This window comes from Pocillopora verrucosa, chromosome 3 (assembly GCF_036669915.1).
Source record: "Pocillopora verrucosa isolate sample1 chromosome 3, ASM3666991v2, whole genome shotgun sequence".
Lineage (NCBI taxonomy): Eukaryota > Metazoa > Cnidaria > Anthozoa > Scleractinia > Pocilloporidae > Pocillopora > Pocillopora verrucosa.
In genome coordinates this window covers 30159962-30181207 of record NC_089314.1, presented here as the reverse complement: position 1 = coordinate 30181207, position 21246 = coordinate 30159962, and the positions used below count along the sequence as shown (strand labels likewise).

Genomic DNA, 21246 nt, shown 5'->3' with positions numbered 1-21246 from the left:
TAATGGGGCTTTGTCACGTTTTGTACACCTTTTAAAACAGACTAGGCCTGAAAACAAACTCAAAATTAATGATTTTAACTTCATCATTAGTTATAGGTGTATATCTCGGCCTTTCTTGACTGAGCCTGCTCCTTTTTGGTTCAATGTTGGCTCTTGGGTCTCATTGTACGTTAGGATTCATATTGCAATATTTGGAGCTCACAACACTAAACACGTGCTCGCCATTTTTTAATGTCAACAGTATGTACTTACATTCCCTAAATGCAAGGGGTATGGATTCTAATATATTACACTTATGTATCAGTGCATGTTAGGGGTGTAGTCAGCTTATATATATTTCCTGGGCCTACAATTTTTTACTGCCCTCTCGACTTTTGTAATATAACTCTTGCAAATGTTGAAACAAGAATTGAACTTACTTAGGGAGCAGGTCTACAAAAAGTTGTTGAAGGTGGCTACGCCCCTGCAAGTGTTTTTGATTTTTTTGTAATTCCTTCCCGCTCCATTTGAAATACACACAACACGGAAACACGCTGATTTTGTAAGGTCTCGCTCATTCCATCTCACTCGGCCCTCATACAAGGATTTTTGTCCACTATTGTCCATTAAAGTGCGCGTAGGGCAATTGGTATTATCATACATTAGACATGTTAGACTATCAAAACTCTGATTAGTCGACAGCATTCAGTCTTTATACAACAGCGTCTGAAGTTGACATGGTAAATTCAATGTCTGCAGCGGATATTGCATTTACTGTGTCAAGTTCTAAAACTCATTAATAATTCATAGTGTGATAATGAATAAAAAAAAAATGGCCAAAAATGAAAACAGAGATGAAAACCACACTTTTTTCGGATCACATATCAAACCACGCGAGGTTTTCATTTGTATTCTCAATGGACTTCAAAGATTTTTAGTTTCCAAGTACCTCATCCTTATGGTATCCTCAAAGTTTTGCAAACTCAGATAGAAAAAATGTACGATAAAAAGTTTATTAAATTCAGTATTCAAATGATATCACGAATTCCCAAACCTAGTATTTTTGTTATCTGCGTCAGCTTTCGGCTTCGGCAAGATTATCCGATGATTGCTTTATGTTATGAAACCCACTCTGTTGCGTGAAGCACCCATATTGATGTTTCATCTGGCTGGGAATTAAAGGGAAACGAAAATGCGTAGCCCGTATTAAAAAGGAGCCTTCATTGTGCTCTGTTCTGTTGTAAATCATCTAGGAAGCAGCTGAAGCACTCAAGAAGTGGGGAGAAACACTCGACTACTTCTTTCGTGACTGTGCTCTGTTCTGTTATAAAGCACGCAGGAAGCGGTTCGAGCACGAAATAAGTGTAGGAAGAAATACAAGATACAGTTGAGTGTTTCTCCCCATTTCTTGAGTGCTCTAGCCGCTTCCTAAGTGCTTTATAACAGAACAGAGCACAGCCAAGGCTTCTCTATTTGTTTTATAATAAAGAATCCGTTAAATTGTCATCGCTTTACTTTCAATTTTCAAAACAAAGTTTATTTTCAAAGCAAGCGACAGTGTCGTTAGCATGCTCCATACTCTCATAAAGCACGCTACAATAAGCCAATTAGAATCCCTGTCGGAATGGTTCAAATAATCTGATTAGCTGTACAAGACTTAAGTTGTCAAAAATGTCAAACCATCAAAGTTAAAAAACCATCAAAGTTCACATTCTGCAGTAGTTTACAAACTTAACAGTTCGGCAGGTCGAATTTAACATGATGCTTTTTAGACTCTAATACAGAATCTGAAAGTGATATGTTCAGTGAAATCCGGCCGAATTGTGACTTATAATTATAACAACACGCAAGTTTTTTCAAGTGACAATCAGAAAAAAAGCTGTTCAAGCATATGTTTTATGAATGAACGACAGCTGAATTTACTGAAACATGAAGGTTTCTCGGGATGAAAGCGCCGTAAAACTCGACTGACTGCAGTGACTGATGTGGCCTTCCATTCAACACATCGGAAAGGATATCAGAGCAAGCTCCTAGTTCTTCTCTCGAAGGGCGACCTATGTAATTTGTGAGGCTTACTTGACTGCGATGACTGGAGATCGTCATGATGAGCTAGCCGCGTTGGACCACAGTATGATCGCGGTCGCTCTAACACTGTCATGATTAGTATGCATTTTAACAGTTATGCTAGTTCGGCTATATTTTTCATCATTCCTGTTTTGTTCTCTTTTGTTTTTCAACACGAAACTATATATACTACGCGAGTGTTAGCTGTGTTTGATTTTTATTATCGTACGTAAGCTTGCAATCTGAACTGAGTGTGAAAACCTTAAGAACTCGGACTGTTCATTTCGTTTTCTCTTTGAGGATTTTCGTCTCTGCTCACGTTATAATAACGTCGATTACGGCGCCTGGCATGTTCACGAGCCTTTGTTTGGTTCTTCTGTTGCTATTTGCCGACTCGCCTGTTCCGAAATTTCGCTTTCAATTAAAGGAAAAAAATTAGAGAAAAGTCCCGGAAAAGGTCGGACATAGAACATTTTGGTAGATGGCCTCACAGCTTTAGCTCGGCTCTCTGCTCTATTTATCAAATAGATTCCAAGTTGCCGTGCGTCTGTTCAGTAATAGATCACAGATGACTTCAAAATGTGGTAAGAACAAAAAAGTGGTATAAGAGTGGTATAAAAATAAAGAAAATATTCTGATGCATCTAAAATTCAGTTTTACAGGTTACTTTGCAATATTATCCGTCCTCTGCGATGTTCCTTAGTAAAGGATTCTGAACTTGATTAATAAATAGATTGTTCAATGGGGTAAGAAATTTAATTACTCAATAACTTAAACGACATATTACATATATAAGGAAAAAGTGACTTTTTTTATCGAATGCTTGCACTCTTACCGACGACAATTGTAGATAAAGTTTGAAACCTGATAAAACTCTGGAGTATTCATTATCTTAAGCTGTCTTTTAATTCTTGTGCGTGACTTTTGAATTGTTTAAGCTGTCAATAATTGATATGTTTCCTCAAGATGTTCTGCAATGCTAGAAATTTCAAATTGAGGTAAATTTATAATGTGTTATTTCTTGCCTAAGGAAAAACTCTGTGTTAACTTATCATCAAGATTTTCTTCCTTTAACAGATGATGAAAATTAGAACATCATTTTAAAGAATCTAATTCCAAACATGGCACTCAAAAATTACGTTATCAAGCGTACTAAGATGCTTAATGAAGGGAGCTGCAGAGTGATGTGTTATATGGAGCCTAACTGTGTGTCCATCAATTTAGAGGACCTTTAGAGGGAGGGAAACATATGTGCGAATCAAACAACATTTCAGATGAAAGTCAGTTCAGCGGCTTCTTCCTTGAGGATAGCTGTCTTATATCTTTCTGGCCATCGAGGTAAGACTTGCATCGTACCGTTTTTTATGTCGGTAGGTCTTTATCGATCTTTGATTTGCACCCTATCTCCTTTGTTTTCTACCGCAACAGAATCCCTGCAGCAGCAGCAGCCCTTGTTTGAGGAATGGCACCTGTCAAGCTGAAACCAGTAAAGGTTTTCGCTGTCTCTGTCGCACAGGATTTACTGGAGAGAGTTGTTGGTTAGGTACCTATAAAACATTTTCTTTTCGTTGCTTCGATTAAATAATTTCAAAATATCTACTTGAGAAATTGTGATTTTCTTATGCATGCTAACTTAGTTTCTTATACTCTTGTCTTTACATGTTTTTGTTGTATCAGTTTGCAGAAATTGTGCCGAAATTTTCAAGTCCGGAGGAAAAAGAGACGGCTTTTACGCCATTAGACCAGATGGTTTGTCCTCCTTTGATGTATTCTGTGACCAAACAAAAGCCGGTGGAGGACGGACGATGTTTCAAAAGAGATTTGAGGGTTCGGTTGATTTCTACCTCAGCTGGAACGACTACAAATATGGCTTTGGCGACGTGAATGGTGAATTTTGGTTGGGACTGGAGAAGATTCACGCCCTGACCCCAGATGACAACAACATGCTGCGTGTAGACTTGGAAGACTTTGGAGGGAATACTCGATATTCTGAGTATAACATGTTTGGTGTCACGAGTGAGAATGACAAGTGCAAGCTCAACCTTGGCTCATACTCGTGTAATATAATGAAGTTTTCACCACCAACAACCCACAAACGAATTATTAACGTTATTGGCATAACCAAGGAGTTGAACAGAACGACTCTACCTTCTCCATGTAAACGTTTCTGTTTGCTTCAACTATTAGTGAGTGAGGAGAGCGCAAAGTAAATGGTTACACATAAGGGTTGAACTGAATCAATCTCCGTTAAGAATAGGTTTTTTTTCTTGGGATCTTCCCCATCAGGTTCTAAGGTATTGTGCTGAGGTATATTGACTGGTATAATCCATCAAATATCTTTGCACGCGCGATTGGTCGAAACGCTTCATGTGACCGAATATACTCCAAGTGATATTCCCCAATTTTCAAAGTTGTTCGAAGGCTGTTTAGCGCTAACCCAGGGTTAAAATTTTGTTCAAGTTTCTTTATCCTTTTGTTTGAAAGTCTTTCTCTAATAATTTTTTCTCTTCTTTGAAGGGCATCCAGTCATCATATTGTGGACAAAAATAATTGTATTGAATTTCTTTTAGAGCTTTCAGATCTTAAGCTAGATATCACACTAACCCTGAGTGATCTCAACCAGGCTTTGAACAACCAGGCCTAATAAAACAATATCCAACTCGTTATTGTTGCACGGACTGCAAACATTGACTTACTACCTTTAATTCGAAAAAATTAATCATCGGTATGTGGATGAGAGTTCTCGTTGAACTACATCAGATTTCGTGCAAAGTAGAAATTCTGATATACCTAATAGACGCCAAAACCTTAAGACACGTCAGTGCGCGAGCACTCAAAAGGGCCTGCATAAATCCCTGTAAATTAAGCGTCTAAATCAGAGAAGGTTTACAATAGAGAAGAGATCAGTCCAGTTAAAAAAAGTATCGTTGGATAAATTGCTCATGCTCCCATTCTGTTATCTGCTGTCGAAAACTTAAGGCATGACTATCTCCATGGTACAACACATTTAACCCAACTGTTGTAGAGGGGTTTGCAACATAATTTAGCGAGTAGAACCAGTCTCCAGAAACGGAAGTGCATGTTTGTCTTGGTTGGGAAGGCCTGGTACAAAGGTACGCTTGGGAAACGGTCTCACAAATCTAGACCGAGACGCTTCAGAAATACTATTTAAGCATTCCTTGAGGTGTTCAGCATCAGTTTAAGGTTACTTCCCACCCTCAGAAGCCGAAAAATCGATTTTTCTTTTATTTGACTAAACTGAATTCAAACATTCAACCTAACGTTTCCATAAAGAAATATCTGAAGTCTTAAAACGCACCCGAGTTATGTAGAAAAACGTATTTTCAAGTAAAAGTTAATAAATCAGGAAGGTGTCGGACCTGGGCGAGTCCCTTGGGGGAACTTCTGCGGCAACCGCTCATGTTGGGGCTCGATTTTCATCTTATTTCTATATTTTTTGATATCGCACACTTCACAAAATTTAAACGTGGAAGCTCTTTGTTCATGGAAAAATCTTTGCTCGTGGAAAAATCAAAAGCGGAAGAAACTCTTTGGGAAAATATAAGAAAAAAAAAAACAGGCCTTAAGAAGAAAGAAAGGGTGCCATTCTGTCAAGAAAAGAAAAAAAAATCCCTTTGTGGAAGTGACTGGTACTGGCGGAGCCCACGCTGGCGTCCAGATTTCGAACAAAGAAGTCGCCGTCAAACCCAAATTTGCTATACATGGTGGTCATTATTGTGTCGTCCTCCTCAACCCTTTACCGAGCGATCGAGATTAAAATAAAGCGTGTCTGCAATGGGTTACTTTTCCCAGGAGATCTTGATCCATCGTCATTGACGCTAGGAGGTTCCGTTGTCCTATTGGTTAGCGGTTTCATGAGGCGAGATAATTCCTGGCGTGGCGCGAGTTCCTTTTGAAAAGTCGCTTAAATTAAATTTTTATCGTAAACTGCATTAATTAAGCTTTCTTCTGATATATAGTTTGCTAGGATTTTAGTGAAAGAAGCGCGCGTACGAATTTTTTCCCGAAGGACACCCGCGAAGGTGGGAAGTAACCTTATAGATCGGCGAGTTGATTCTCATCGCCGATTAAATGGTAAAGGAGAAGAGGTAATAGTAGCCTGCAGTGCAGGCGTCTTGTGAGTGCGAGCTAACGTTATAAGGTCGCGATTCTTTATCCGACCAGCCATGTTTGATTTGGGGTTAGAGTGGACGGTGGGGTTAGGAGGCGGGGGAAGGGCGAGAAGGCGCCTGCTCGAAGAGAAAAAACACCCCCTGGTTAGTTGCGCGTAACTGCATTTCCGGAAATGAACAGGTAAAGTTAAAATTAATCAAGTTAAAAACCGGAAGCTCTCTCTTCCGCCAAAAACAAACACACGTAGAGCCGATTAGTGAAACGGTGAGGCAGTTTTTTTCCAGCCAGAAAAGAAATGGCTTGGACAAATCCTCCTCCGCGATCACAAATATGAACAGATGTTTGCTGCACTCTATATTTTCCAAACAAAATCCTTGAGTATAGCTGCCGTTAATCTATTTAATAATTTTCTTTTTTCTTTCATTTGATCATAGACTATACTTTGAAGCAACAAACAACATCATTTGATGGTTTACCCGCCATGATGCAAACCGGCTTACTCTGGTGAAACGGTGTGGCTATTTTTTTCATCGACAAAAAAAATGGCTTCACCAAAACGTTCTCTGCTGACGCAAATATGATTTGAAATTTGTCGCACTCTTTATCCTCCAAATGACAATCCGCGAGCGTACCTACCGTTAATCTGATCGAAGATGCTTATTCTATTTGATCATCAACAATACATTGAAGCGGACAAACGACAGCTCCGCTCGAAAGTTCCCGTCATAATTTCTTTTATAGGAACCAACACCTGAAATATCAGGCTTTTCCAAAAGCCAGTTGGCAACATGGCTAGTAAATCCTTTCCAGAAACCAGTATAGAAATTGCTTCTTTTTGTCCCGATTTTAATGCGCGAGACATATTAAATTCCGAAAGACACTTAAGTGCTTCCTCGAGAGCGGAATCGAAACTAATAACTTCACAATCAGAGTTTGCCATCATTCTCCTCCTCCTACAAGAGCGAAATGTCAGGATAACACTCAAATGACTTATTTGGCTTGTGATTGACAGCTGGAGCTTAACCGCACCAATCAGGAACTCCATTCCTGGGCGAACGGAGTTTTGCAAAATAGCGATGACTTGGGGTAGGCGTAATATTCACTCCTCCATCCTCGTCCCTCTCCTTATTTTTGATCGTCGACCGCCCCCCTGGTGCCAATTTCTTGCTCTCCCCAGCCTTCTGATGCCATGAAAATCAAAGATGGCGGTCATAGATTTTGTTAAGAAATACTGAGCACACGCTTGCCAAAATTACGCCAGCTCTGCAAACTAAGTTGACGGTTACGAAACAACACTTGGCAAATGTTTGTTCTGATATACGTACAACAGTGTTGTGTTCTGAAAGTCCTTTATGGGTAGGAGAACATTTAATATAGTAATCCAATGAGAGAATTTTTTGCCTTGACGAGAATAGCTTGTCACTGTTTGAAAACTTTTAAATTCTAATAAACAAAGCTTTTCTTTAAAAAACAGCCGCACTAACTGACAGAGTCAAAGCGGCAGACTCGTGAGACTTTCAACTAAAAACTGTTTGACACCCTTACTTAGCAGGGGCATTGACAACGCTTAGAATACTGATTGAATTAATTCATTTAAACCAGATGTTTGAAAAAATTGACCTTCCCAAGGAATCACCTGGTTTTAACTGAGTTTATACAAAATAAGACGCAGCCTGATATCATTGTAAAGAAGGAATCAATAGTCACGTCTAGACCTAAATCCATGACAAACTTTATAGTCTTATTCACTTCTTCTATATACTCTCTTAAAGTGTAGTCTTTCTTCTTTTTTCAGGTACGTCTATAATTTATAACATTTCAAGTTTTTTTCGCTTTGTCTTTTTGTTTTTTACAAAACTGGACCAGATTGATGTTAATTAACTGCGATTGTTCGCAAACGTTTCATACTGTTTTATGTCCAATATTATTTGAAACAGCTCGAGCAGGTATTGAGCTATCAGCTATCTTCAAATAGCTAATAACGGTCAAACTTGAAAGATCATATGATGGTTTTGAATATTTTGCGTATGTGTTTCAGGGAATCGAGAGGTTTGATCAAGAAAAAAGTAGTGAGGAACTCGTCGGTAATTGCCATTATTTCTTCACTTGAGTTAATGTTTGGCTTTATTTTAATTATGTAGGAGATGGATTAAGAGGTAAAATGTCGACGGAGGTGTCTTGTTTTTACTTGCTGATGGGTATTGTGGCTACTGCCGGCAAACAATGCAGACAAGAAAGGAACATAAATAGATTGGCTCTTCAGGGCTTTGTTTTCAAAACGTTCTTAGTAACTGCCACCATGAGTGTGATACAGTTAATGTGAGTTACAGTCCTGTGAATTGAATAACCGGACCAAGGAAGCAAGACCTGAGAATTTCCTTCGAGACCCTTCACGGTTTTACCATAAACGTTTGGTAGACAGGGGTATGTAATATATGAGAATTCAATCGTTATTACGAAATGGGTATTTATTTATTTATTGGATTTATTCTTCTTTTTTTTTTTACAAAACTGGACCAGACTGATGTCGATTAACCTCGTTAGTTCGCAAACCTTTCAAACCATTTTATGTCCTACTATATTTAATTAAAACAACTCGAACTGGTATTGAGCTATCAGCTACCTTCAAAAGGCTAATAACGATCAAAACTTGAAAGATCATATGATGGTTTTGAATCTTTTGCGCCTGATTTTTGAGTTTTTTCCTTTGCGTTACCCAAAGAAGTAATTTATGGTAGAACATAATCACAGAAATTAGCGCACAATCTGTTCTAATTTTTAGTAGATTTTGTACCACAAATGATCGCTAATGAATGACGGTCGTTGTCATCAAGAGAGTTCCTTACTTATTATTCCTCAGTGCTACCAAAGTTCGTGGGAATGCCGTGAAAATTTGAGGGTAATTATCATAGAATAGCAACGATAACATGTCATCTGATATCTTTGTAACATATTTCATCGCATTTTTGAGTTTTTTTTTCCTGTTTGTTAATACCCATAGAAGTAATTGAACATAATCGCAGAAATTATTGCACAATTTGTTATTTGATATAATGACATGAGTTTCAAACTAACATAACGTTAACAACTTCACGAGAGAAATTAAATTCGACTTTGACTTTACTGTGGTGCAATAATAAGTTTGTGTTTGTGAAAGAAGTAGTGACCTGAAGAACTCGTCGGTAATTTCTATTATTTCTCCGCTTGAGTTAATGTTTGGCTTTATTTCGATTATGTAGGAGATGAATTAAGAAGTAAAATGTCGAGGATGGTATCTTTTTTTTACTTCGTTGGCTTCTTGATGGGCATTGTGGCTACTGGCAAACAATGCAGACAAGAAAGGAGCATAAGTGGATGGCTCTGCAGGGATTTGTTTTCAAAACGTTTTCAGTAACCGCCATCCATGAGTGTGATATGAGTTGTGAAAGAGAAATCACCTGCCAAAGTTACAATTACGTAGTCGGAGAAAAGTCCTGCGAACTGAATAACCGGACCAAGGAGGCAAGACCTGAGAATTTCCTTCGAGACCCTTCACGGTTTTACCATAAACGTTTGGTAGACAGGGGTATGTAATTTTATGAGAATTATTTATTTATTTGTTTGACATCAAGTAGTAACCAATTAAACCTTGGATTAGAATAATTTTCACATCTATCCAGCGGTCACCTCTGTTAAGTAATTAGCATTCTTGAGCAAGTTTTTGTACATTAAGTGGTCAATTAAGGCATCAAATGTCGATTTTTGTGGTTATTTTAAAATTCTCTCACTATTCTCTGGAACATGTCCTTAGCGGTCAGCCTATATTTAGCGGTCACCCCTACATTCCTGGTGGGTGACCGCTTATTACAGGTTGGACTGCACTTCTTTCATCTGCACAGAAGGGTAAATAGAAAATTAACATGTCAAAAACGTCGAGGAATTCACTTTTCATAAAAGTTGAAAAACAACTGTGACCAAATGCTTATTCTTTTGAGTATTTTTTCCTTATAAACCCTTGATATGCATAAAAGTCCTGATACAATTCATAGAGTACTACAGATATCGGCTACAGGGGAAGAATTCAGTTCAAGTTATTCGAGAATCATTGAGCTCTAGAGCAACAACTGATCTCAGAATGTTTCAAAACTGTCAATGCATTGTTTGTTTCTTTGCTTTCTTTCCATCACAGCTGCTTTGGGATCAATTCCTGAGCTGCCCGCAAGGTCTTGCTGGGAAATAAAGGCGAGTGAGGGAGAAGACACCATCAGCAAGAAGTATTGGTTGGATCCACTTGGAACTAGAGAGTATGTCTTTGAGGTATTTTGTGATCAAAAGACGTCCAGTGGAGGATGGACTGTATTCCAGAGGAGAGTGGACGGCTCGGTTGATTTCTTCCTTGACTGGACTGACTACAAGCATGGCTTCGGTAATTTGAGTGGTGAGTTTTGGCTCGGACTGGACAAGATTCACCGTCTGACCTCTGATCATAACAACGTGCTACGTGTGGACCTTGAAGACTTTGAAGGGAATACTGCTTATGCTGAGTATAATATGTTTGGTGTTATGAGCGAGGAAAACAAGTACAAGCTGATTCTTGGTGACTATTCAGGTAAGAAAAAATGTTCTGCTTGCAAGGAGAGTGGAGGTGGGAAAATAAGTAAAGTGGAAGGTACCTAGATTCTGTTACGATGAAAACTCGTACCTATGTGCCGATAAATTCAAAGCTTCATCATCCCCACCGGGCACTTCATGGGCGTTAGATTGTCATTCGTACCTGGGGGAGTGGCAATTTGAACAGGAAGTTTCAAGTCTTTCCAGCGGAATACAAGAGTCTTATTTTTTAATATGGAGGTATTTAAAGGTAAAGAGAAGGTGATGATCTCTTTTCAAAGAGTCGTCAACAACACTATTATTGAATGGATTGATAAGATTTTTCAAGATCAATTATGTTTACCTCATTGAAGATGTTCTCAATAGGGTGGTGGCTTTTACGGCTAACGGTTAAAATTTTTGCAAATTTAAGGCTAACGGTTCATATCTTTTCATTGTGGCTACCAAAAAAAAACTTTACGGTTAATTTTTTTATGACTAACAGTTCAAATTTGTATGATTGTTTCGCCTAACGGCTAAATTTTTTGGCCGATAACTGACACCAGGTTAATTCCATCGAGACCCTCATTGAACGGCTGATCGTAAGTCAGTAAAATTATGAATTTGAATTTCGTCAATTATTTTGTGAGAATATGCTTATGATTTTTTCTCTTTTATCATCGTATCTGACCGTGGAGTCAAGATCAAGATAATGAGTTCAATTATGCACCCGCCATTGTGTTTAAATACTCGCTGATGAGATTATGCTTATTATGACTAATAAAGTACAGTCGTGCATAGGGATATTCTTCGCAACCTTTTTACCGATATATAGTTTAATGTTTGCTGTTTTGTTTTTAAGCTAGCTTTTCAGTTTTAAATAGCTGTTTTAAGTTTCCATGCCACACGAGTGGAGGCGCAGCCAGGAATTTTCAAAGAGTAGAGGGGAGGGGAGGGTGGGGTCACACTGCCTCAAACAAAAGGTACTCATTTTACTTGTGACATAACGGCTTACATGGGGGGTCACAGGCACGCCAGGACACCACCCCCTCCCCCTTTAGCTACGCGATTGTCTCAATAATCAGCAAAATGGAAGATGACACATTTAGGATCCATCCATCTAGATGTTAGTAAGTTCTGAAGTTTCCTGAGTCTTGTTAACGATTCACTTCTGGGTGAATGACGTTTCGTTCGATTTGTTTCACAAATGATCAAAAATGAATAACGTTCTATGTTTAAAGAAGTACTATAATTTGTTGTTCGTTGGTTTTATTTTGAGTTTTTCATTATTTTAATTTTCAAATGCCACACAGGAGTAGGGTAAATATGAATGATTAGCGAGAAGAGTGAGTAGAAGAATTAATCCACCATTTTAGAAATAGCAGAAGTTAATTTTTATAGAATGGATCATTTATTGATACGGCACATGTCCATAATTCCCTAAGTTTAATGAGCACTGCTGAGCATTTACTTGCGACTGTTTTAATTTTTAGTCGATTTTAACTACAAATGATCGCCAATAAATGGCGGTCATTGTAATCAAGAAGACTCATTAGTTTTAGTCCTCAGTGCTACCTAAGTTCGCCGGAATACCGTGAAAACTTAAGGGTAATTATCATAGAACGGCAACAATAACATGTCGCCTGATATCTGTGTAGAGGTTTCTCTTGATAAAAGAGAAAAGCGAGAAAACGAAGGAATCCTTTGAAGTGTTAAATCAACATTGTAGAAAGGCGAAAAACTCAATTTGCGTTCTGATGTAAATCGTAACTATAATGATGATTATAAAACATTAATAACAATGATTATGCTACCATAATGGTGATGATGATGATGATGATGGCAATGTTAACGATGGTAATGATAATTACAATGTTATTTGACGCCAAAGATCTGTATTCTATACTGAAAAGTATCTCTGTATTTGTTGATTTTTAATCATGTCAGGCACTGCGGGTGACTCACTCAGCCGTGAACGTGGCCAGCCATTTACCACCAAAGACAACGATAACGATGGTTCTGTAAAAAACTGTGCCACGGAATCCAAAGGAGCCTGGTGGTACCAGTCATGTCATTACTCCAACCTGAATGGCCTTTACCATCATGGACAGCACTCCTCCGTAGGTGATGGTGTGAATTGGTATCACTGGAAAGGATATCGATACTCTTTGAAGAGGACCGAGATGAAATTTAAGCCAGTGGATTTCTGAACTGTTATTTCCTTACATAGTTCAACTAGATGTCTAAAAGATTTAGCTGTCTTTTTGTCAGCTGTCCTCTGCACCTAGTAATGCTGTGTTTTTTTTTCGGTTACGAACTGATACCTTGAATATTTACTGTTTGCGCATGCAGTCGTCGCTGTTACAACCACATAAATAGTAGGGGAAAACATGAACAGTCTATTTGCAGATAATGGATTTGAACATTTAGTCATAGAGCTACAGATGTTCGGCTGTCTTGCCTGGTGCCTCATGTATTTCATCTTATTTTTAGCATTTATGATTTAGATTCAAATATTCAAACAAGAGCAAACCGAGACTTCAACTTGAAACATTTGTTCTCAAAAATGGAAAAAAATTTACAATGCTATAATGCACTTTGCGGTCCACAATTTATGATGTGTGTTTTCCATACTTGTTTCTTAAGTAGCTCTGATAAATAAATGCCTCAAAAATTTCTCCATTGCATGGAACGATGGCAATCTTAGTTGACAGTGGCCCATCGCCTTTCAGCAGTGAGATTTTAGCCGCCCTACCTAAACGAGAAGAGTGAGCCACTAAACTACTAAGGCAAATAATTTTCAGTGGACTCTCTGTAAGAACCAGCGAATAATGTTGTTCAAACACAAGAATTTTAAATAAGAATTGGGGGGGGGGGGGGGGGTGGGGGCCAGTTAAAAGTCGTGTGACTCACAAACTAACTACATCATTAAACTCATTGATACGAAGACAATGTGTGGGCTCAAACAAATTAATTGCACTTAGTTGCCTCAAAACATAAGCATTAAGGACATATGAAAGCTGAACAGATTGAAAATGCTTTTGTTAACAAACTCCTTTCGTAACGGGGATAAGTTTAATGTTTTGTTTTCAGTGGAAGCTTAATACAACGGCCACCAAAAAAATTGATAGATTAGAATAAAATATTCAGTAACACTGTGATGCAGATTGCTTGTAACTATTATTCTCATTGCAATACCGTTATTTTCCTTGATAAGCCTAAATACGGAAAAAAATCGCCTGAGAAATCATTTTTCAAGCGATAAAAAGAAAAAAGACCAACCTTTTTTCGGCAACGATTATCATCTCAAAAATTTTTGTCACCAGAATCGTGATAACTATGTGTTGTTAGACGACGAAGCAAAAATAAATAAATAAAAAAAAAAGATCAGATATGAACACCTGCTTTTTAAAGAATGATTAGTTTTCGAATTTACGAGGAAACAGGTATATTAGTTATATGTTGAAGACACAAATATGATCACACTATCATATTTTTTGGATGAATCATGATATTTCTAGGGAGTGGCAATGCAGCTTAAACTTGTTCTTGCAGGTATGATTAACTTTCTCTATCTTTTACTTTGAATAACTTTCCCGCCGTGCTTCTGTTGCATTGGTAAGTATAATTCGCCTTTTAAATTTCTTTCCTGTCATTTTTATGGCGCCGGTCCCAACATTCCGTTCTCTTTGTTCCATTGTAATGAAAACGACCAGCTTTGGGAGCTTCTGGTTTATTGAATCAATTAAATTAGAGAAATCTCTTCTAGTTTCTGGTTTGGTACGAAACATTTACAGTTGTAATCAACAGCGCTTGCCTCAGGAGACCAGTTCTAATTAAAAACTAAAAGCTGTAAATGCGCATATTTACAAACTTCTTATCTCCGTTTTCACCTAAGCCTTCATGGTCTTCAAACCATGCCCATTAAAGAATAAAAGCCAAGACTAGAATATGAAAATCACAGATGCAGCGGAGGGATTGTCTTATGATCATTTCTTTGAAAATAATTCCGTAATTTCTCTCTATATTTATCATAGACTGGTGAACTCACTGACGCAGAAGATAAATATTTGATGAGAAAAAACCTCTCAACTGTAGAATTTTGTTGTCAAGTGGTTAAAGTGAAAATTGCATTTTAGAACGAACACATTCGCTGACGAAATCGGCACTTTATGGAAAACGTAATTGTGTGCATCTTAAATTCGGGGTAATGAAGCGTTCATTGAAGACTACACAACTCATAGATTGAAACTGAACTCAGGATTAACAAAGATATATTCTAAGTGTATGTGACAACGGGCATTTTAATCATTTGTGGACTCCTGACTTTGGCATAATATAGATAATAATCGTGATACTTACATTTAATTTTATAGCGATGGAGCTCAAACCTGACCTTGCTGCCATGATGGGTATTCTCTTTATTTTACTTGGAATAACTTTCCTTCCGTGTTTCTGTTGCATGGGTGAGTAGGATTTCGTCTTAAATTCAAGCTCTTTCATTATAACTTTTCTCGTCCCTTTTGAGCTTAGGACCATACCATATTCCAGACAGCTTTTGGATTAAAGCAGTCGATATCAGCGATATGTGTAATAAAGAATTGATTCACTCTAGGCGTGCGTATGTCGAGTTATGCATGCACTTGGGAAATTTGGAGAGCACGAGAGAAGAGTATTAATTGCTCGAGGCGCAACCGAGAGTAACTCTAGCTTCTTGAGGCAAGAACTACCCCCTGGCTAGACAACTCTAGCTTCTTGAGGTTCTTACGGTAAAAACGAACACAAATTTATTTTATGTACGAGATTTTAGTATTTGATCTACCATACTTAAATGTTTGTTTACTAGAATGGCCAGAATGTTATGTAGCTTTGTGTTGAAAATTCTGAAACTGCACGTTTTTTTAGAACACAATCTTCTATTGAACAGTACTGTTAGGAAAATCAATACTTACGCACGTAGATATTGAATTTCTCATCGAGTGTTTAACTCGATAGCTCACGAATGAGCGCAGCGAACGAGTGAGGTGTCGAGTTGAACGCGAGAAGAGAAATTCCATATCTACAAGTAACCATTTATTGTTTTGTGTATCATATAAACACAATAGCCCTTTACTGGGAAGAAAAGCCGACTTCATTGATGAATGAAAATAAATGAATCGACAATCCCCAAATAACAATCGTAAAGTGCGTTGGCGCTGACTCTTAAGATGGAAAAATGCGTTGAATCATGATTATAAAAACAACAATGGTCGTAATTTTCAATTTAAAAAATTCTCATTTATTTACTTTGTCCTTACCTACAGAAAAAGGTGTTTCAGGTAAACGGCAAAAATCGGCCAGTGGCAAATCTTCCAGTTGTCCATTTTCATTCTCGGACGTGAGAAATGCTAACACGAAAGCCACTGAATACGCAGCTTTCGGTTTTTCTTTTAGTATATTGGTTTTCTTCCCTTTCTAGGAAAGTTTAAACCTTATTGTCTGCCAGCGATACGGATTTTTTTAGTGTTTTAGCCGCCATAATTTGAGAAAGCTCCGAAAAACAATTTGTATTGAGAATCGTGAAGGCTTTGCTGTTCATTCATCAACCTGAACGAGTGGCGCCAAAGGCGAGTGACGTGTAAGTAGCTGATTGGCTATATCAACACACGTGGAAAAATATGATAATTTTTCATCAACAATTGGTTCATATGGCAGCGTGCGTTCATCGAGATATGAAGCACACGGGAAGTTTCGAGGCGTAGCCGCGAGCAACTCTAGCTTCTTGAGTGCTCTCCAAACTTCCCAAGTGATTCATATCTCGATGAACGCACAGTTGACGTAAGAACCAATTGTTTTATAACATTTTAAACCCGAAGGAAAATTTTTTTCTCGTGGGATTTGTTTGCTGACGTCATGAGCGTGCACAATAGGAATATGAAGCACGCTCGCGCAATTGAATTTGATTAGACAAATTTAGTAGCTATGTTATGATAAAAATTATCACATAACCCAATTTTCAACTGTAGAAATTATATCAGACTCATTCAAGTTTTAGCGTGATTGTGGCCTAAGTTGCCAAATAGAACGGCTTCTTGCGCCTTATTTCCCCACAGACATAAGATACATCAATAATTTTCATTACTTTTGCCTTCTACAGATAGCGGTTTTCGCAACATCATATTCAGGGACCCAATACCAAACATGGTATTAAAAAATTACTCAATTAAAAGTTCAGAGGTACTCAGTGAAGGGAGCTGCAGAGTGATGTGCTATATGGATCCTAATTGTGTGTCCATCAATATTGGACCTTTAGATGAAGGAAAACACAAATGCGAGTTGAACAACGTCACGGAGGAAAACCATGTCCCATTTCTACTGGTGAATAAACCAGGTTACACATATCTTGCAATCGAGGTAACATTTATTTTTTTTTCTCCCAGAGGGTTCGGTAACGAATCCTGCCATCCGTTTGGTTACTAGTGCTTTCGACAGCGCGGTCCGCATTTTCCTATCTCTACTCACGGGCACCGTAACGCTTTCGTAAGTCGTCGAGAACATCCGTACCTTCTTTGCCGTTTTTAATTTTAATGACATATTAGATAGGTTGACACGCGGCCTAAAAATCGTTTGTAATTATTTTTGATCTTTCAAAAAAGTTACTTAGAAAGTTAAAACGTGTGGTAGTTGCTTACAATTGAATTTATCGATACAATCTTCATTCATAAAATATGTGTAGGCTACGGCCTCGGGTGACACTCATGCAAGAACCGCACGGTTTTTCTCAATCCGAACCTTCCGGCTGGTGAATAACATATTTATATTCTTACCAAATTGAGGGGATTAAGACAAAGATGAAGTTGTGTCGTTTTCGATTATTCTTGATTGAGTTGCACGAAGCTCAGCTATTTTTGCTTTCCTCCTACAGAATCCCTGCAGCAGCAGTCCATGTTTGAACAATGGCACTTGTCAAGCTGGATTCACCAGCAAAGGTTTTTGTTGTGTCTGTCAGGATGGATTCATTGGGGAAAACTGCCAAAATTGTACTTGATAATGTTCAGTATAAAGTTAAATTAGCCAAAGTAAATGTCATGTTAGCAAAAGGCAATCATTAGCCAAACATTATAACCTTAATGATGCTATTTTTTTCGCTGATTTTCAGTCGCAAGAAATTGCGCTGAAATCTACAGATCCGGCAAAAAGACTGACGGCGTGTACATAATTAAACCTGACGATTTGCCTGCCTTTGATGTATTCTGTGACCAAACGACGGAGGGTGGAGGATGGACTGTGTTCCAGAAGAGACTGGACGGCTCGGTTAAATTCTACCTTAAATGGGCCGACTACAAAAGTGGCTTTGGTGACTTGAATGGTGAATTTTGGCTTGGACTGGACAAAATTCACCGCCTGACTTTAGATAATAACAGCATGTTGCGTGTGGACTTGGAAGACTTTCAAGGGGAAACTCGTTATGCTGAGTATAACTTGTTTGGTGTTACAAGTGAGAAAGACAAGTACAGGCTGATCCTCGGTGATTATTCAGGTAATGCAATAAGTTCCGTAATCTTTAGATCAGGTGGAGCGTTGGTGTCATAAACAGTGAGTAAGTATCAACGCAGTAAGACTTTGAAGGGAATAATCTTTATGCTGAGTATAACACGTTTGGTGCCATGAGTGAGAAAGACAAGTAAAAGCTGATCCTCATTTTCAATTCAGGTAAAACTGGGTAGAGGGACAGTGTCATAATCATTGTGTTAGTAACCTGTTTGGTATTAGCAGCTCTCGATGAAGAAAAATATTAATTACTTCAACATCACCCGAATGCAATTAGGGAGGGTGCATATTGTACATAGATTAAAAGTAAAGGTGTTCACCAATAGACTAGAGACATCTTCGTAGACAAAGGGAAATGTGGCCAGAAAAGTGAAACAAAAACCGAGGATGGAACTTTCTCAGTCAACTGATCCATCCATGTTTGATAAGTATCGCATTTCAAATAGTTGTTTAACCAAACAAAACAACATTTTCAAATGGTTTCATGGAGTAAAACTTCGTATTGACATTAGTTTGACAAGTATTGACATTTTCATTCAATACTTATATTGTTACATTGAATTGTAGCTTTTATTCAACACTGTCGATTTGAATGTCATCATGTTATGTGTAACCGTATGACACGATTTAATCCGTTAGGATCTGCTGGTGATTCTCTCTCTCATCATCGTAATCGGTCTTGGAGCACTCCGGATCAAGATAATGATGAGTGGGAGAAAAACTGTGCAAGGACGCGTCACGGAGCCTGGTGGTATGTTAAGTGTTACCACTCAAACCTGAATGGCAGATATCATCATAGAACTGACTCCTCCTATGCTTATGGCGTGATTTGGAGAGGCTGGGGGGGACAAAGATACTTGCTGAAGAGGACCGAAATGAAATTGAGACCAACAGATTTCTGACTTTCATGCCACTTTACATTAAAACCGCCATTTGCAGTTAACAGCACAACTATTACACAGTTGGAATCAGCAAAAAGGGAATGGTTCTATTGAATTTGTTTGTTTAGTAGTCTAAGATATACGTTATTTCCTTCATCAATATCGTATTTTAGGCCTCTATTTTACACCAAGTGGAATAAAACTATATAGTTCTAATTACTTTCTTTTTTCTGTTCGATTTCTTTTCTTCACATTTCACTCTTGGTGTTGGATGGTTGTCCCCTAAACGTTTTTAAACTGAAAATGTTGATCAGTTCCGTAGAATAGCTCATTCAAGTGATACGGCATTGAGAGATGACTTAAGATTACCTTCGACCTGTTTTTGAGTTTTATGAGTATCTGTTTCAATTTGCTCGTAGTTGCATTATGGCAATGGATTTTTCACCACAAATTATAGTTGATGAGGCAGACTTTTTGCTCTAAGTCTGAGTAATCAAAAAGTCTGCACGCCAGTGCCGAGGTGTGGTTCCACTTCTCTAGGTAAAAGGGGACGCTACTTTCTCTCTCGCACTAGAAGTTCAAATTTGTCAAAACTGCCTCCTCATTTCAATTTTCATAACGAAACAAGAAAAAACTACGCTGCCTTCAGTCTTTCAAGGACGCTATCAGTAGGTACAGTAAAACTTAATTTTTTTCCTAGAATGAAAGAGACTGTTTTGGATCTTTTGGCGTTCATATCGGTTACATATAACATCGGCTCACGTTAGATATAACCTTGGCTGTTTTATCAACACTCAGGCCAATATCTGACTGGATAAAGGAGGCCTCTAATTCGTAATAATTTCCTTGTATTGTATCACTACTCCGTGTCTTCACCGAAACTTTATAAAATATTATGGCTAAGCCGATGTCACCGTTTTATTTTCTTTTCGACCAATTATTAGTATCAGTAGATAGAAATAAGAGAGATGGTAGGTTTTGAGCTCGGTAAAGAAATAGAGAATGATGCTTTTTTCGTCTTGTCATTTATATATATATATTTCCATGAAAATATTTTTTTAAGCTTTTTTCTTTAGAGTAAACTTGAAAAAAGGAAGCTTTTTATAGACCCTGGCTAGTTACACAACACAAATGTGAAAGCGCGGGTCGCATTACGACTTGCTCCGTCACATTTTGGCTGTGATATTTAGTGAACTGAAATCAAGTCACAATGCATTGTTTTTATATCTCATTTGTAGGGAATTAGTTTATCATCACCACACCTTACTGAATGTCATTGCAAAATTTGTTCTATTAATTTGATTTGTATGACTTCAACACAGATTAGAAATTGAGGTTGTTTCCCGATACTGTGAACTTTTCATTCTTCTTGGGTTTTTTAAAAAGGAGAAAAAAAAGCATACTTAAAAGAAAGATAAGATAAACTTCATGACCATTGTCCCTGATAAACAATTCTTCTTTCTTCAAGTTCAAATGTAATTTTTGTATGGTAAGATTCATTTTCAATATGAAACCAATGCAATTGTACAGAAATATTCCAATTATTACAGTTACATTGACTACCAGAAACAGCAGCAATCAAGTTTGAAAAGCTTTCTGTTTGCAAATTTCAAAGCAGCAGTTGTTAGTTAAGATTTTTTCACTAATCAGATGTTTAATTACATGTTTTAAATTCAAGATTTTTACCTGATATCCGCTGAATTGTGCTCTGTTTGCAAGACAACTTATCACTTTGAATACACAACCATTAATAGAAAAGAAAGAGAGCCCATAACATGTCAATAACCTCGTTGTTTTAAAATAAAAGATGGGCTCTATACATTGAATTCCGGTTGAGTGGTTTGTGATCCCTTGCTTAGTTTGAGCTGATCGAGTGGTTAACCCTTTACACTCTTACTTTGTCAGTCATATTCTCTACCCTGTTCTCTTTGCATTCCCTTGGATCCCATTTCCTATGGTTCTGACAAGGAGAATTTGTTTGACAATCAGGAGCCTCTCAAATTGGCGATCATTTCCACTATTATCATGACCTTTATATTTGATCTAAGGGTGTTACTGTCAGGAGAAAGTAGAAGCCAGTCGCTCCTCG

General features: G+C 37.8%; 1 protein-coding gene, 1 long non-coding RNA gene and 1 pseudogene across 9 annotated transcripts; all 3 read left to right on the top strand.

Moving 5' to 3' along the window:
• The first annotated feature begins 1998 nt into the window (after positions 1-1998).
• Positions 1999-4662, top strand: LOC131799284 (uncharacterized). Its single transcript, XR_010716860.1, has 3 exons — positions 1999-3381; positions 3472-3586; positions 3721-4662. It is a non-coding gene; the product is annotated as an uncharacterized lncRNA (long non-coding RNA).
• Positions 4663-9478: 4816 nt separating this feature from the next.
• Positions 9479-12956, top strand: LOC131799291 (microfibril-associated glycoprotein 4 pseudogene; annotated as a pseudogene).
• A 1225-nt stretch (positions 12957-14181) lies between these two features.
• LOC131799283 (microfibril-associated glycoprotein 4-like) lies at positions 14182-20882 on the top strand. Of its 8 annotated transcripts, none has more exons than XM_066163166.1 (6): positions 14182-14301; positions 15123-15212; positions 16883-17103; positions 17651-17765; positions 17885-18265; positions 18916-20882. In XM_066163166.1, exons 1-6 carry the CDS (start codon positions 14277-14279, stop codon positions 19176-19178), a joined length of 1095 nt encoding a protein of 364 aa, XP_066019263.1. In that variant the 5' UTR covers positions 14182-14276; the 3' UTR covers positions 19179-20882. The 8 variants fall into 8 exon arrangements, with proteins under 8 accessions (XP_066019263.1, XP_058972979.2, XP_066019266.1 ...); XM_059116996.2 differs by having other exon boundaries at positions 16883-17139; XM_066163169.1 differs by having other exon boundaries at positions 14278-14301; positions 15123-16363; positions 16883-17139.
• Positions 20883-21246: the final 364 nt, after the last annotated feature.